The sequence below is a fragment of the Osmerus eperlanus genome, chromosome 16 (genome assembly GCF_963692335.1).
Source record: "Osmerus eperlanus chromosome 16, fOsmEpe2.1, whole genome shotgun sequence".
NCBI classification, from domain to species: domain Eukaryota; kingdom Metazoa; phylum Chordata; class Actinopteri; order Osmeriformes; family Osmeridae; genus Osmerus; species Osmerus eperlanus.
In genome coordinates this window covers 10,427,497-10,442,978 of record NC_085033.1, presented here as the reverse complement: position 1 = coordinate 10,442,978, position 15,482 = coordinate 10,427,497, and the positions used below count along the sequence as shown (strand labels likewise).

General features: G+C 43.5%; 3 protein-coding genes across 4 annotated transcripts; 1 reads left to right on the top strand and 2 right to left on the bottom strand.

The window, feature by feature from the left end:
• The first annotated feature begins 602 nt into the window (after positions 1-602).
• On the top strand, positions 603-8,556 carry lrrc24 (leucine rich repeat containing 24). Its single transcript, XM_062481218.1, has 5 exons — positions 603-986; positions 4,465-4,837; positions 5,521-5,799; positions 6,221-6,389; positions 6,533-8,556. Exons 2-5 carry the CDS (start codon positions 4,676-4,678, stop codon positions 7,768-7,770), a joined length of 1,848 nt encoding a protein of 615 aa, XP_062337202.1. The 5' UTR covers positions 603-986; positions 4,465-4,675; the 3' UTR covers positions 7,771-8,556.
• A 1,441-nt stretch (positions 8,557-9,997) lies between these two features.
• Positions 9,998-13,230, bottom strand: pigr (polymeric immunoglobulin receptor). Of its 2 annotated transcripts, none has more exons than XM_062482101.1 (8): positions 13,041-13,230; positions 11,934-12,272; positions 11,692-11,773; positions 11,243-11,478; positions 10,994-11,129; positions 10,729-10,820; positions 10,551-10,600; positions 9,998-10,414 (listed from the first exon to the last, which is right to left on the bottom strand). In XM_062482101.1, the coding sequence occupies exons 1-8, from the start codon at positions 13,081-13,083 to the stop codon at positions 10,340-10,342; spliced, it is 1,053 nt and encodes a 350-aa protein (XP_062338085.1). In that variant the 5' UTR covers positions 13,084-13,230; the 3' UTR covers positions 9,998-10,339. The 2 variants fall into 2 exon arrangements, with proteins under 2 accessions (XP_062338085.1, XP_062338086.1); XM_062482102.1 differs by having other exon boundaries at positions 11,249-11,478.
• An 849-nt stretch (positions 13,231-14,079) lies between these two features.
• Positions 14,080-15,475, bottom strand: dad1 (defender against cell death 1). The gene is made up of 3 exons (XM_062482103.1): positions 15,141-15,475; positions 14,455-14,625; positions 14,080-14,323 (listed from the first exon to the last, which is right to left on the bottom strand). The coding sequence occupies exons 1-2, from the start codon at positions 15,349-15,351 to the stop codon at positions 14,495-14,497; spliced, it is 342 nt and encodes a 113-aa protein (XP_062338087.1). The 5' UTR covers positions 15,352-15,475; the 3' UTR covers positions 14,080-14,323; positions 14,455-14,494.
• Positions 15,476-15,482: the final 7 nt, after the last annotated feature.

The following is a 15,482-nucleotide window of genomic DNA, read 5'->3' as shown; positions in this document are numbered from 1 at the left end:
ACAACATGATGCCATTAACCTACACTCTGAATAGGTATGGATAGGAAATGGAAGCGAACCCTGGTTAAAATTCATTGGACCATATCCTTACAAATTCCATTTCCTGGACAGTGAAATTGAATGCAGCCTTAGCAGTTGATGGTTGTGCATATAAAGATCTTGAATAAACACTGACATGATGTGACATCCTTGATTATATAGAAATAGATGGATTTAAACAGGCATTTGTCTTCCCTGTGCTCCGTATATGATCAGGCATGTTATGACAGGCAAAAGGTCACTGCAACAGAGCATGTTCTTCAAAGTAGTGCTAAGAAAGCCGAGTCGCTCTCCATGGTATTGAAATTGTTCGTTCATATTCTATAAACCTAGCCTGATCTCTGTTGGCCTGAAATAAAACGTTTTTGACTCATCACTTTTATGCAAATACTGTCTGCGTGAAGAACAAATTAAGCGATTGTTTGAAAACTGATTAGGATGATGTTACCAATCAAAATAAACGATAGCTTAATTAAGGATGGCGTTGTGCAAAACAGAAACAGGACGTGTGCAAGTGTGAGTGACAAGGCACGTGTGCGAAAGAGAGAGAAGAGGAAGAGAGAGAAAGAGAGAGTTACGATCAACCGACAGTTGAATCCATGATACAGGGAGGAGTGAGAGGGTCGATTTGGCATAGGAAAACTAAAAAGTAGGGTGGTCATCCTCATTCAAAAGTCATTGATATTGACGTGGAATGTTGTTAGAAAAAAATATTACCATCGAGGGACAATAGCGCAAGACTGGATAGCTTGACTGGATTAACACTGCTGAGTCGACCACGGAACTGCCGCGGCATGATGACTTAAAGGTCTAGCCCAAATGTTGTTTTTTTGCTTTTTCGATCAATTAAACACGTGAACCAAATTTATATTTCCAGGTGAGAGAAGACAGCACCGCCTACGCTCTGCAAGTGCCCATATTTCAGACTCAAGTTTTATTTTTGAAAGGTAAGCTAAAGTCAGAGTCCATTATTGTGCCATGTAGACTATTGATAAATATACTTATATTTTAAATCGTAGTATGGCAGTTTAAAAAAATCTCTTATTTCCACATAGTTTGGTATTCCAGAGCTTATGGATACAATGTGTCTAGATCCTATTTACTTTTATAGACTTGATATCAATTAAACATGAGCGCAAATGACAGCAATTGTCTGTGTAGGGCAATATTTGATCACACTTAATTTTCATCTAATTGGAAAACTGTTACTATTGCATTTCCTCATGTCATAAAATGAGCTTGCGGAGTTAGCCTATACTCTACTGGATTGCGCGCGCTTTGCCAATTGGTATTCTGCACATGAGGCTTTGGAGCCGAGTTGGGCTCGCGTCATGTAGCGGATTCGTTTGTTTTACTCAGCTACATCTCCGGCACGGCCAGATTCCGTGCAGCAGACAACGATAAATAGCCTACTCATAACCTGAAGCTTTAATTGTGGCAGGCGAAGACAACGAACACCTTACTCTTTTCCTTTTGATTTCATAGTGTATCCTTTCTAGTGAATAATTTAAACAAATAATAATAAAAACTGCATCCAAAGGTATACAATTGAACAATGCAATGAACTGTGGCCTAGAACAATAGACCTAATTACATCAGTAAGAAGATGTACAGTAGTCTTGATAGATATCCTATTTCTGATGATCTATTGACCCAAGAGCTGTGACATTTCTTGCAGCAAAATAGGTCTCTGATTCATATGTTGATTTGGACAACTGCATGTGCTTACCTCTGTGTGTGACAATTTGCAGGAGATCCATACTCCTAAACATAATAAGTATACTGTACCTTTGTTAGTCTGTTATGCCTGGTGTCCAGGGCCAGTATTTCAGTCAAATTTTTCCTTTGGGAGCAGTGGCATGGAGTTATTAGACTGCTGCTGCCTTTGAGACTCATTCTGCCTGGGGGGCCTGTGAGCCCTGCAAACACACACACACACACATAAAGAGTCACACACACACTAAAAGTGAGAGAGACCCTGATTATACCCTCTGTATGTGTTTCAAAAAATCAATTGTAGTGAGGCTCTGCTGCACAGACCAGTGGTGGAAATATAAGGAAATCAATGCAGGTTTATTAACTGAGCTGGGCATCTCTTCCCAAACACAGACACTGATTCACATCTGTGTGTGTGTTTGTGGGCATACATGTGTTTTCTCATTTGTCTGTTTGTGGTGGTGGAGGTGTGTGTGAGGGCGGCTGATCCTATCCTTCAAAGTCATTGTGTCATGGTTGGTTTACAGTGGCCTCACTCTATTTGTGGACAGGGGCGCATTGAGAGAGGTAATTTAGCACCTGTCAGTCAGAGGGGAAGGACAAATGATGAGAGACGAAGGAGGTCAGAATGGTAAAGGGAGAGTGGAAATGACACAGGGATGGAGGTAGACCAATAGGAAAGGAAAGAGTGAATGATAGACATGGAGTGAGAAAGGTGAGAAAGGGTGATTGAGAGAGAAAGCGGGGTAAATGACAGCCTCTATTTCTGGGGGCTGTTACCCTAACACTAGCTGTAAGACCTTGATGGTCTTCAGGCGCCAAACATCACAGCCGTTTCCATAACAACGTGATAAGACAGGCTCTGTTGAAATGAACATTGGGTCCAGATTTGAACTTTTCCCCTCCAGCTTTTTCGGTCTCATTTTCTCTTTCTTTGACACACACATCACTCAAATTCTTGGAACACCATGCATGCCAAAAGTGTTTGGCATACATTTTTTGATGAGTAAGGTAACAGTTTTGATGATTATAGCCCAGAGATCCAGTATACTAATATAAACTCTTCCTGTTTCACTTCACTATACATTTTATACACTCAATGACAATGGTTATCACCATGTCATGAAATATACATGTGTTAGTGTCGTAAGGGATATGGTAATATGGATCACAGTTGGGTTTCAAAATGATTACATTGTTAAAACCCCTGTGAATAAACACAGCCCCATAATGTCCCAGAAAAACAACATAAACATTCACTGTTGCCATCCCCACCTGCTATAAACACTGCTAATACTCAATGTCCCTGTTGGGGGTCTCATATCGACAAGTTCACATGCAATCTACAAACAATAAGGTCATGCACTTCTCATTTCTCATTTAAAAGATACAAAAACAGTAAACTATATAAACAAAGATTTGTTGATGACCCCTTTTTTCTACACCAAACTAAATAGTTACCACAGTAAACATCCACGCTCTAGAGCTGCTTACCTAACGAGCATCTGATTCTGCAGATTATGCGTGTTTTGAGAGAGGATTACATCAAATGAAATTAACAAGTTGGCCTCTCACGAGATAAATCTCATGTAGACCAAGGAAAATGTCACACAAAGCCAGTGGAACTGGGAGTTATTGTGGAAAAGGCCAACCGTGAGTGTGAACACATGCATACAACATGTACAGTTTGTAATGTTGAGACCAAGTCACATGTGAACTGTGCTGATGGCTCGATGCTTCATAATGCGTGACAGATGCTTCTCTACTTAAAACAATGGCTTTCGACAGCTGCAGCGACATCAAAATGAGGTGAAAGATATGCCTAGACTTTGGTTAAGGTGGCGGGGCTGTCACTAAGATGGATGCTAAGGTTTGTTTAGGAAAGACAAATGAGAAACATTATGTTCGTCTCAATTCTATTTGAAGACATACCTCTGAGTCTTACGAAATGAGCATCCTGAAACCAACTGTCAGTAAATCCCTATATTCCCTTTCACAGCAGTGATTACAACAGAATGATTTATGCATTCCAATGCTCAAAAAACCTTCTGACTGCTTCTAAGCTATATTGGAATATTGCAATGCTGTCTTTAAATGATGAAGTCTTTCTGGTGAATCCAGAGGAAATCCCCTCTGGCTATGTAGACCCAGGCACATGAAGTAGTAGAAGTAGCTCAATGCTTCATGCTATAATTAAAGACTCAGATTGCTTTTGAGCTTAGTGAAGAAAAAACTGTTTTTAGATCAAATGATTATTGCCCTTTTAATCTTTGGAGCTTTGTTTTGAAAAAAGGGAATTTAGAGGATAGGGGTTCAAACAAATGTTAAATTCTCTGTTATACAATGTGGGTGTGCTGTATGTGTATATATGTGTCTGTATGTGTGCAAATGTGTGTGTATGTCTGAGTGAGAGAGAGAAAAGAAGAGAGAGGCCCTTAAGGAAACCGACACGTCTCTTATATTTAATGAACAGAAACCCACAAAAGAAACAGCAGACATTCACTGAATAGACCAATTGACATGTAAAGTAGAGACCTTGTTGATAAATTGGTTAATTCTTAATCACCTCTTCTCATAATCCAAAGTCTGTGATGATATGCTAACATCCAGTTTCCCTGAAGGCCTCATCATGGGTCTGTATCACTCAGGGGTACGCTAACGAAGGCAAACTTTGATCTCTGCTGTATTTTCCTCCTCTCCTCCTCCCAGGTTCTCTGTTGTTTCCCAGGGCTCCTCACGTGCACCAGGGAGCACACGCGGGTGTGTGTGTGTGAGAGAGAGAGAGAGAGAGAGAGAGAGAGAGAGAGGGAGAGAGAGAGAGAGAGAGAGAGGGAGAGAGAGAGAGAGAGAGAGAGAGAGAGAGAGAGAGAGAGAGAGAGAGAGAGAGAGAGAGAGAGAGAGAGAGAGGGAGAGTGAGACGATGGTTGTCCTCCGGTTCCCCAGGCTGGCTCTGGCCCTGCTGGCCCTGCTGCCCCTCCCCTCGCTGGGCTGCCCCTCCAGCTGTCGCTGCTACAGCCTCACTGTGGAGTGTGGATCTCTGGGAGTCAAAGAGATCCCACAGGGGATCCCTGCATTCACTCAGGTCAGTTAGCCTATCCCACGGTTCATACTAAGAGTTTAGGATGACACTAGCTGACCACAGCTATTATGTTCGATCGCTTGATTTCCTTGGAGTCCCTCCCATTACATAAATCAAAGTTGAATAATTTTTAATTTGTATAGCCCTTTGTTACAAGCAATGTCACAGAGGGCTTCAAATGCATCCTGATAAACCAAAACAACTGCTCAGTTAATTGATGAGATCCATGCAAACCACGGGCTAATGTCCTGATAGTGAGTTAATGAACGATTTCTTCCGAAAAGCAATTGCTTGCACAATAATCCTCTATTTAGAAGCCCTCAGCCGTTATGCTAATGTTGTCTCAGGGTCAGACCCCCAGCATTACTGCAGGATCATGCATATTCATTAGGAGACGACTGCGTAAATTGTTCTGTTGACCTCTGTAACTCATTCTATACAAATTGAGCCTCTTCTCTGCTGGGTTTGAAACTGTGATATCATCAACAAATAGAGCATGATAAAGGATGGAATACATTATGCATTTTACACAACAATTCCCATTAACAGGTTGCATTATCTAAGTAGCACTCTTCTTCAAAAGCTCAACAATAACATGTTTACTTGTGGCTTAAGCAGGTATGATAATGCGTTAACCAGAGAATAGTCTTACATTGTCTCAATGTAATTCTCCCCCCCCCCTCCAGACCATCTTCCTCCAGGACAATGCCATCGTCCAGGTCCGTCTGCAGGACCTGTCCAGGCTGGGCTTTCTTCACTACCTGTACCTCCAGAACAACAGCATCTCAGCCCTGGAGCATGGGGCCTTCCTCAGCCAGGGACAGCTGCTGGAGCTGGCCCTCAATGGGAACCTCATCCACCTGGTCACAGCAGACATGTTCAGGGGCCTGGAGCACCTTCGGATCCTCTACCTGGCTGGGAACCAGATCACGCTGCTTCAGGACCACACCTTCAGAGGCCTGCAGGTTAGACTGTCTGGCTGGGATCATGAGGTTGATGATGTGGATGATGATTATCATTATCATTATCAATATGACAATTGTTATGATGATGATCAAGATGATGATAATGATAATGAATAATGTGCCCCTCATTATTTTTCTTTTAAATACATCAGGCCGCTATTAATAAATGATGTGAATACACTGAGGTCGGGGTAAAAAGACAGTGTGAAGCTCAATGTGAGCCTCGAATCCCAGCCCCAGGGGATTGGGCTGAATGACTGGCTTCCTCAGAGCACTTCCTCTGTGCTAGAATGTAATGCCAAGCACCATGACAGTGACGGGACGTGAGCACGTGTTGAGGTCATGAGGAGGGAGAGATCAGGGTGACAGGGACAGCTGCTGACTCTCCATCCCCTTCCTGGCTGTCTGTGTCCCCTCACAGCGTCTGCAGGAGTTGCACCTGCAGGAGAACAGTATCGAGGTGCTGGAGGACGAGGCTCTGTCTGGCCTGTCCTCCCTGGCCCTCCTGGACCTGGGCAGGAACCGCCTCCGCACCCTGGGCCCCGCCTCCCTCAGACCTCTGGTCAGCCTGCAGGTGCTGCGTGTCACAGGTGCGAGGGGCCAGTTTAGGGCCTGTTACTAGTGGCTAGGGTTTGACTGTTCGTTTTAGATTCTGACATCTGATAGAATACATGATCAGATAAAAAGAGACAAAAATCCTAAACCTCTGCTCTACTCTTCTCCGCTCTCCCAGAGAACCCGTGGCGCTGTGACTGTGCTCTGGCTTGGCTGCGTACTTGGATTAACGAGGAGGGCCAGCGTCTGCTAAGCTCGGCCGAGCGGCGCCTGCTCTGTGCGGAGCCGCCTCGCCTCTCCCACCTCAGCCTGGTGGAGGTGGCGGCCAACAGCCTGGTGTGCATCCCCCCCGTGGTGCAAATGGAGCCCAGCCATCTGACTGTGAGGCTGGGGGAGAGCCTGCGGGTTTCCTGTCAGGCCTCGGGCTACCCCCAGCCCCAGGTCACCTGGAGGAAGGCCGCCCACAGCAAGGCCCAGCTCTCCCCCCGAGGCCTGTTGCAGGAGCAAGGGCCTGAGGCAGACTTGTTTCGGTTTGGGGCTGGGGGGCCGGTGACCGCCCGGCCCAGAGCGAGGAAGTCGAGGGATGGAGCTGATGGAGGAGCTGTCCATGGGATGGTGCGAGGGACTGAGGAAGGTGGAGAGCGGGACAGCTTTGACCCAGATATGGGCAGCGGGATGTTGTTCCTTAGCAACGTAACAGTGGCGCATGCCGGCCGCTATGAGTGCGAGGCTTGGAACCCTGGGGGAGTGGCCAGGGTGACCTTTCACCTGGCTGTCAATATGTCCTCCTCGTCTTCCTATTCTGCCTTCTGGCCTCGTCTGCACTCATCCCCTCCCTCTTCCTCTTCCTCCATCTACCACCCAGAGGTTGTGGATGTGAGCCAGGAGCCTCTGTATGAGCTAGAAAGCATGGACTTCAATGCCTTGGGCTCAGCCACCCAGACAGCGATCGCCATGGGCATCTCATTGTTGGCGCTCACCGCTCTTCTCCTCCTCGTCATGATCTACGCCCGCCACCAGCAGCGCAGGAAAGAGGAGGGCGGGGGCTTCTGCGGCAGCAAGGAGGAGAGCATCCTGTATGTCAACGACTACTCCGACGGCCCCACCACCTTCGCCCAGCTGGAGGAGTACCGCGACGAGCAGGGCCACGAGATGTTCGTTCTCAACCGTGCTAAGCCTGTCTTGTCGCCGGAGCCAGCCTTCACCATGCTGAGTGGCTTTGGCCACGGGGGGCTGAAGGAGGCTCTGTTGGAGCACCAGGAGCTGCAAGTGCAGACACTGAGCAGGTTAGGGGGGATGGGGCCACGAAGGAACCCTGCCGAGGGAGGTGAGGGTCCCCCCGTAGACCCGGAGGGAATGCTCATCAATCAGAGTCTGCTGTTTGACACGCAGGTTGCCTACGAGATCCACTGTTGAGAGCTGATTGGCTAAAGGAGGAGCAGGTGTTAGTTGTGCTCGATTGAGGCGATGAATTCCTGGAGAGAGAGACATTGTGCCAAGTGTTTCAATGTGTTATCCAGCCCTGAGGCTGTATGGAGGTCTCATGCTGGACTGGTTGATTAGCGATCATGGAGGACTATGGAGAGACATGTATTTTGTATTTCCACTGAAAACATACTACTGTAGAAATATTTAGCAAATACACATTATCTACATTAGAGATTTGGACATATTAGACATGGATTGCACAACAACATTGTTGTCATTGTTGTCAATTGTCATATTTAGTGGAACATTGTAAACAAAACCATAAATGAACAGTAGGTATTGTGAGGTCTTTGGAAAAGTGATATACTATTTTGTACCCATGTACTGTATAATTCTGTTTGTGTTACTGTTCTCTCATTTCTAAATGTGTTGTTCTTCACCGTAAAGTACTGAGCGTACTGTACTGGAGTGTACTGGACTGGAGTGTACTGGACTGGAGTGTACTGGACTGGAGTGTACTGGAATGTATTGTTCCATTTCTCAAAAAACGAAAAAAGAAATGTGTATAATTACACAATGCTGTCAATCAATACAATGAAAGCACTGGTCCATAAATGAGTGGCTGTGAGGGGTAAGATTTATATTAATGCAACAGTATATCTTTAATACTTTTTGTATTCCTGATTTCCATATATACAGGTGAATTCCTGTCTGGTATATTCCTTATTAGTATTTTCTTAAATACTGTTACATAAATTCATTTTCCAAGCACTATTCCTGTAATTATGTGTTTTCATAATTAGATTTATTAGATTCAACCCGTTGACGTTGAAGTTGATGAAGTTCAGAAAACAACTATTTAAATATTTCAGGAAGAAAATACGATTTTATGTTTTTTCCTTCTTCGCTAATGCTACAAAACATTCACATCGTAATCCTTTAGTCCAAACTGATGCTTCTACTCCCTTCATCTGCGCTCAATGGTTGTCATGGTTACTTGGGAGTTGGTATAGTAACAAGGTCAACACATGAATCCTTGGGGGACCCAGCAGATTGTAGTCCAGATTTATGCATTATCTAGAGCCCTATTGGAGCCGGTTGTATTCATACACAATAGTACCCCTGAGCTAGTCTAAACTAGTCATTACATGAACAGGGAGTTCAGGTGGCTGAGCGGTTAGGGGATCGGGCTAGTAAACAGAAGGTTGCCGGTTTGATTCCCCGCTGTGCAAAAATGACGTTGTGTCCTTGGGCAAGGCACTTCACCCTACTTGCCTCGGGGGAATGTCCCTGTACTTACTGTATGTCGCTCTGGATAAGAGCGTCTGCTAAAAATGACTAAATGTTTTAAAAAAATGTAACGTTTGAGGAAGAATAAACTCCATTATCTCCAATCTGATAATCAAAAAAGCAACAATTAGGTTTAAACATAGCTCATAAAGAATTCATTATTCACACTCCAGGTATAAATGGATACTCATTCCAATGCCTATTGGATTCACAAACCCTTTTAACTTGTTACAAGGCAAGTCTTTTATACATTTAAATGCATAACAGACTGAAAATGTAGGTGATTTTGGCTACTGGGCAAGGTGAGGGGAGAAAACAAGCATTCTATGATAAAAATGTAATTCCAGACATACCTCTAGTGGTGAGGACTTTCTCCTCCATGATCTCTTTATCAACTAGAGCACAAGGTACTGCTGTGAGGTCCTGAAACGAAGGAAGCTGGAGGTTTGTGGTTTTGAGCAGGAATCTGATATATTGGGGAGCAACAGCAAGAACCCTTTTTATTTTGTCCTCTACAGCTGCAGTGTCTGTAAAGATATCTTCTACCAGCCAGCTCAAGTTAACCTTGGAATTATAAGGTGTGCTGTTACTCACCACCCAGAACTGATACACTTTTGAACTAGGAACCTTCTGTTCGTTAAGGGTCCAACCATGAGCTAGTCCCAAATGTTTACTCAAACACCCAGTGGGTTTCACAAGACTACCGTATTTGACCCAAGGCAGTTTTATCTCTACAATTCTTTATGGATGATTAAGTGGGTTATTTAGGCTGCAAGGCCAACAAACACCTCACACACCTAGCGTAGATAACCTTGTCGCAAGCACGCCCACTCCACACATGAACACATACACAGTTATTTATTTTATCCACAAGCACAAGGTTATTTTGTGAAGTATATGTGGGTAAGAAGATTCTCAGACAGTCAATAATCCACCCAACACTCTGTTTATTGGGGGCGATGGTGTATACTGTGGGGCCTTGGGGGTCAAGAAGAGACAAGACATTGAAGGCGGTTTTATAAAAGCAATATAAAGTAGCAAAAGATTTATTTTCTTGAAAGGTAATCTAAATGTAAATTATATATAAAAAGTCGTTCGAAAACATAAAGACCCACACGTACGTTCATAACATTGTTTAAAAGGCTGTTAGAAATCATAAGATGCCCTTATTTGCACTTGGCGGTTTCCAACTCATATCATCATCATCATTGTTATTATCTACAGTACAATCTAACAACGTTTTGATTGATCCAAAACTAGATTGGAGTCAGAATACTTGGTGTGATCCAGAGTTGAGAAACACAACCGAGGCATTCTGCCAGTCTCCATCCCCTGGATGTTCCTGTGAGAGATCAATGAAAAAGGATCAATTTGTCATTTCAACCACTTACCCATTGTTTTGTTTGGGTTTGACTGTGAAGTAGAGATGCAATCAACATCTTTAGGGGCAGACACAGACAACAAACTGAAGGACTTACACTGAGTCTTGCTTTGATTTCCATGGCCCGTCTTTGTCTCTGTGTCTTCCCTGGGAATGAGACAGAGAGTGTCATGGTTACCAAAAGTATAATTAAGTGTGTCCAAAAGCTGTTTCCCCTTCCACATAAGAAATATTGAGGTAGTCAGGACAGAGGGAACAGAACAGGCCTTCCTTACTGTAGTGGTTCCACAACTTATAGGACAACATCACCAGGGCCACCAGGATCACAATGACAGCACACACCATCAGAGGAGATTCCATGAAGTGCCTACAACACAGCCACAACTCAGAGGAAGACCCCAACAAACACAACAGACTGAGAGGCAATAGTTAGCAGGGGGTTTAGAATAGTGTGGAGAACACATCAACTGTTATTTGGAGAAGCCATGTGAGTATTAGATGCACAACTGTATTTGCTCAACATTGTCACTGAATATGTACCTCTGATAGTCCCAGTCCTTAGCGATGGGTTTGGGTGGGGGAACATATGTATACTGAGAGGTTGACTGGGGCTGGCTGGTAGGGGATGTCTTCACAGACACTGCAGCTGTAGAGGAGCTTTCCATGGCTCTCCAAGCTATCATGTGGGACATTCACCACATTGAATTCGCAACAAGCGCAAAATACCATCGTGAAAACAGACTTTTACTGATTCACTTCATAAACAGCAACTTTTAAATCCAATCTTACACATACTGGTGGTTACTCGAGGGGTGACCATGATGTGAACAGACATCTGTTGCTGTGCAGCAGCACACCAGTACCAGCCAGAGTCTCTCTTCTGCAGGTTCTTGAGGGTGACGGAGAAACTTCCTTTCTTGTCGTCACTGATCACCACCAACTTGTCCTCGTAGATCCCGGACTCAGCATCTGTCACCAGACACGAGCTCCAGTCCCCACTTCGGCACCACTTCTTCTCACTGTCTCTGTTACAACACCAAGACAGCGACTGGGTGTGGATATCACGGTACATGTGCTGATGTTAAACCAAATAGTAGCCAAAATATATCTCGGATTTGGTGTACAATTTGGTATATGTATTATATATACAAAAACTGACACCAAATTGTAGTTTTTCTGTAGAGAGAACAATTTACTGTCAACACTAAAGTACTACAATGAAAGTAAAGCTGCATTACCTGTATTTTTCACTGTACTGACATTCAACAGTGACACTGGTCCCTTCCTCCCCACTCAACCTGCTGTTGACCACTGACATACCTGTACAACCAAGCCAATGCTTTCAAAACACACCAGCACACATTTTGGCCTACACCAATGCAAGAAATTCCAACTAGAAGTACTTTTTCTGATAAGTGATTTGCTATAGTGTCATAGTTATACTTAACCCGAAACAACTTGTTAGGGTCCAATTACTCACCATGAACAACATCGACATGCAGGGAGGCCGCAACATCAGCGCTCCATATGCCTCCCACCTCCACCCCGCACCAGTACCACCCAGAGTCATCCTCCTTCAGCTCCCTCATGGTCACAGTGAACACAAGCTGAACTGGGTCATCAAATATGGCCACCTGCTCTTCAGAGGCAGAGGACCGAGGGGTGTCTGTGCGGGCCAGGCTAGTGCAGATCTCCCTCATTCGACCCCTGCACCAGTATTTGACATAACCGGCATACTGGGGTTCATAGTGGCAGGGGATAGTGACGGAACGGCCCCCAAGCACGGCCAGGTCTCCCACAGTGGTTATGCATAGAGAGACTACCGGAGGGGAAGAGGGGAAAAAAACAGGTATTAATAAACTGAATCATGTGGTTGATTTTTCAGATATGAGCTAATGCAGGTCAAATATAGCATAGTTGCGTATGCCTTTTCTATAATAAAGAAAGGGAACAGAGTGTTGGTCAATCTAAGGGGCCCTGGGTAACACTGGAGGAACTTCTGGTTTCGTTTTCTTTAAATATAATTTTTTTGCACTTGCACATGCCATCATTTTTAATAGGTTAAACAAAACGATACACGGACAAAAATACAATACTTAATTCTCATTAGCTAGATTGACAATAAAAACCTTACATTGTTTTATACAGCCTCCTTTTAGAAGACTTTAATATAGTTTTACACATAAAAGTTTCACAACAAACGATACTTGACCCATCCAAGACATACAGGCTATACATTCCATATCAGTTATCATTGTTTTTGCCTTGGAAAGAGAATAAACTCGTCTGCCGCTGAAAATGTGAGCATTTCACTGAACTTTGGCACACTTTTTGTGTGGGAGAGATGAGTGGGAGTAAGGAAAAGACAACATAGTAAGGAGTTCCAGAACATATGGCGCTTCAAAATCGACCTATCCAAACATCATGTTCTTCATCAATCGTGTGTAATGACAGAACAACAAAGGTCTGCTGAAGTCTTGCACATTCTCACCTGAATATAAAGACCTGACTTGTCTGGTGTCTAAATAAGTATCCCGCAAAACAAAACATTCTTAAAATATAACATCGAAACTTCGTCTCATCCTACCTGGAAGACACGAGAGCAGGGCTAGAATAAAGGATAGACGCATGTTCCAGTGTCAGAAGTTGCGGTTCAACTTGAAGTTGGTCTTCTCTAGTCTGAGGGACGCTGCGTTCCGCAATCCCACTAATTCCCTTGAGTCACATGACCATAGAAGATGGAATCCAGATGTTGAGCATGTTACCAGCTCGGTGGATGATGATGACTCATAGCCTACATACGAAATACAAACCCCTAGCCGTTGCCCAGGCTGGTTCAACTCCGGCTGTCCATACAATTCCTCATGTCTTGCTTGGACTCATGTCAATTTGTCAAAGTTGTCATGACTAGTGCATATATATCTCAACATTTGCTTCTAGTTTTAATGATTTCATTATTGAAGATTTTGTAACATTACAATGTGTCATACAAAAAAAAAGGTTTTGTGGTTAAATAGCTGAATAGTATGAGTTTGGAAACAGCAACCTACCTTGGCAACTTCCACATATTCAACTGGGACAGTACATAGCAGTGTTCGATATTCCTAAATGTTGCGGGTATAAGGGAAAGCGATTCTTGATGTGTGTTTTAATAGTGCTTAAGAGCCAAACTGACTGCCCAAACAACGTATATACAATAGTTGTTATTTACTTGACTAATCCAGTCCATCAGTTGAGAAAGTAGGTGCAACATCCAAAATATATTTTCACAGCATTATGTTCAACTTGAAATCTCTCAGCTGGTGCATGTTTAACCCTTGTGCTGCCTTCGGGTCACATGACCCAAAGGTTCATAACGAACCATCGTTGTGTTTACCCAATTTTACCCAATACAAAAAACAAATAAAAATAATTTTCTTTTAACCTTTGCAATGTGGGGGGTCTGAGACAACCCGACGGTTAAAAGAAAATGCTTCACTTTGTTTTTGTATGCGGTAAAGTTGTCGCAATACGACGGTGGGTCACAATGACTGATGGGTCAGAATGACCCGAAGATAACACAAGGGTTAACACATATTTAGTAATTTAGTCACATATCTCAAAAGATACCACATAAAACAACCAAGAACACAATATTCTGTTTATTTTATTTGAGCCTGTCTCACGTGCAAAAGGGGAATGCTTAACAGATTGGAAAAAGTAATTAAAAAAACATCTCTACACATCAGTAGGAAAGATTTGTAGTTTCACTTTCTGCCACTTTTGCATCTAATTACAGAGTGGGGGTGGGATCAATTAAGCAAATTATTGGCACAGTTGAAGAGGAGCTCCAATGTCTTGAATGGTGATCTTCTGGAAATGTACTTTCATCTGTAAGAAAATGAAATGGTTTTATGATTGAAACAAACACTCGGGTTATGGTTACATAGTAGATTGCCTTTCCTTTTCATGAATCAACAGAACTGTGAGCAATGCAGTGTCTACACTACCTCTACACAAACCTGCTGAATGGGGCCAGGTGGAATGGTTTTCTGGGGTTCATCAACCAATGAAATTCATCACAACAAGATGAAGCACGGTGTGAGCAAATAGGAAGTCAGCGAATGCCCTCTCTGGGGAGACGGACAGGAAGTCCCCTTTGTTCTGAGGGTTGATCTGGATACGCAGACACACTGAGGAAGAACGGGCAGACAGAGTAAATACAATGCAACACCATTAATATTGCTAACATATAGAATAATTGTTCACAGCATTATAAAATAGATACAGGACTGTGGACTTTGAGTAGAAACGTACATCTATGTTGTGTAGTACCCAATTATGTAATGATAAGGACATTATTGTATTTGGCATATTTTAGAGATTGCCAGAGCTGTGTGCAATAAACACGAGACACCTGTCAGCTAAATCATTCAGTGTTATGTGGGCTGAAACAAATGAATGCACTATGTGAATCGAAGGAAGGTTACGACACATAATAATTTGTCCCTCTAGCAAAGTCACCGAACATTGTTGATTGACTTCAAGCAAGGCCAAGCCAACTACCTTGCTACTAGCCTCTACAATCGGCGCTAGCTTAGCATCCAGCCTGCAGCGACCTCTTCAATGCCCCATTCAAAAAGGACAAAAATATCACAACATGCATATGTAATGAGTGCCAAATGAAAGTTGAATATAGCTACATTACCTGCGAGAATGAAAGATCCGACGCACGATATGAAGCCTGACAAAAAACTGTTAAATGGGAAGGTCCCGACAAGCAGACAGTACAGGAACTGCAAGGCTCCTGTGAGTAAGATGTACAGGAGATATGAGTCTACTACTTTCAGCTTATTCGGCGTGGTCGTGGTGTACTCTTCCAAGAACCGAGAGACAACCGATAGAACTGAATTAGACATGACTTCGTTTTGGTTTAGCTAGCTAGATTACAATTAGCTAACCGATGTAGTTAAATTGTGCTCTTTTCCTTGTTAGAATGAAATGACGTGTCCACCCCGCAAGGAAGTTGACGGAAGATCCTGTGTGTTAC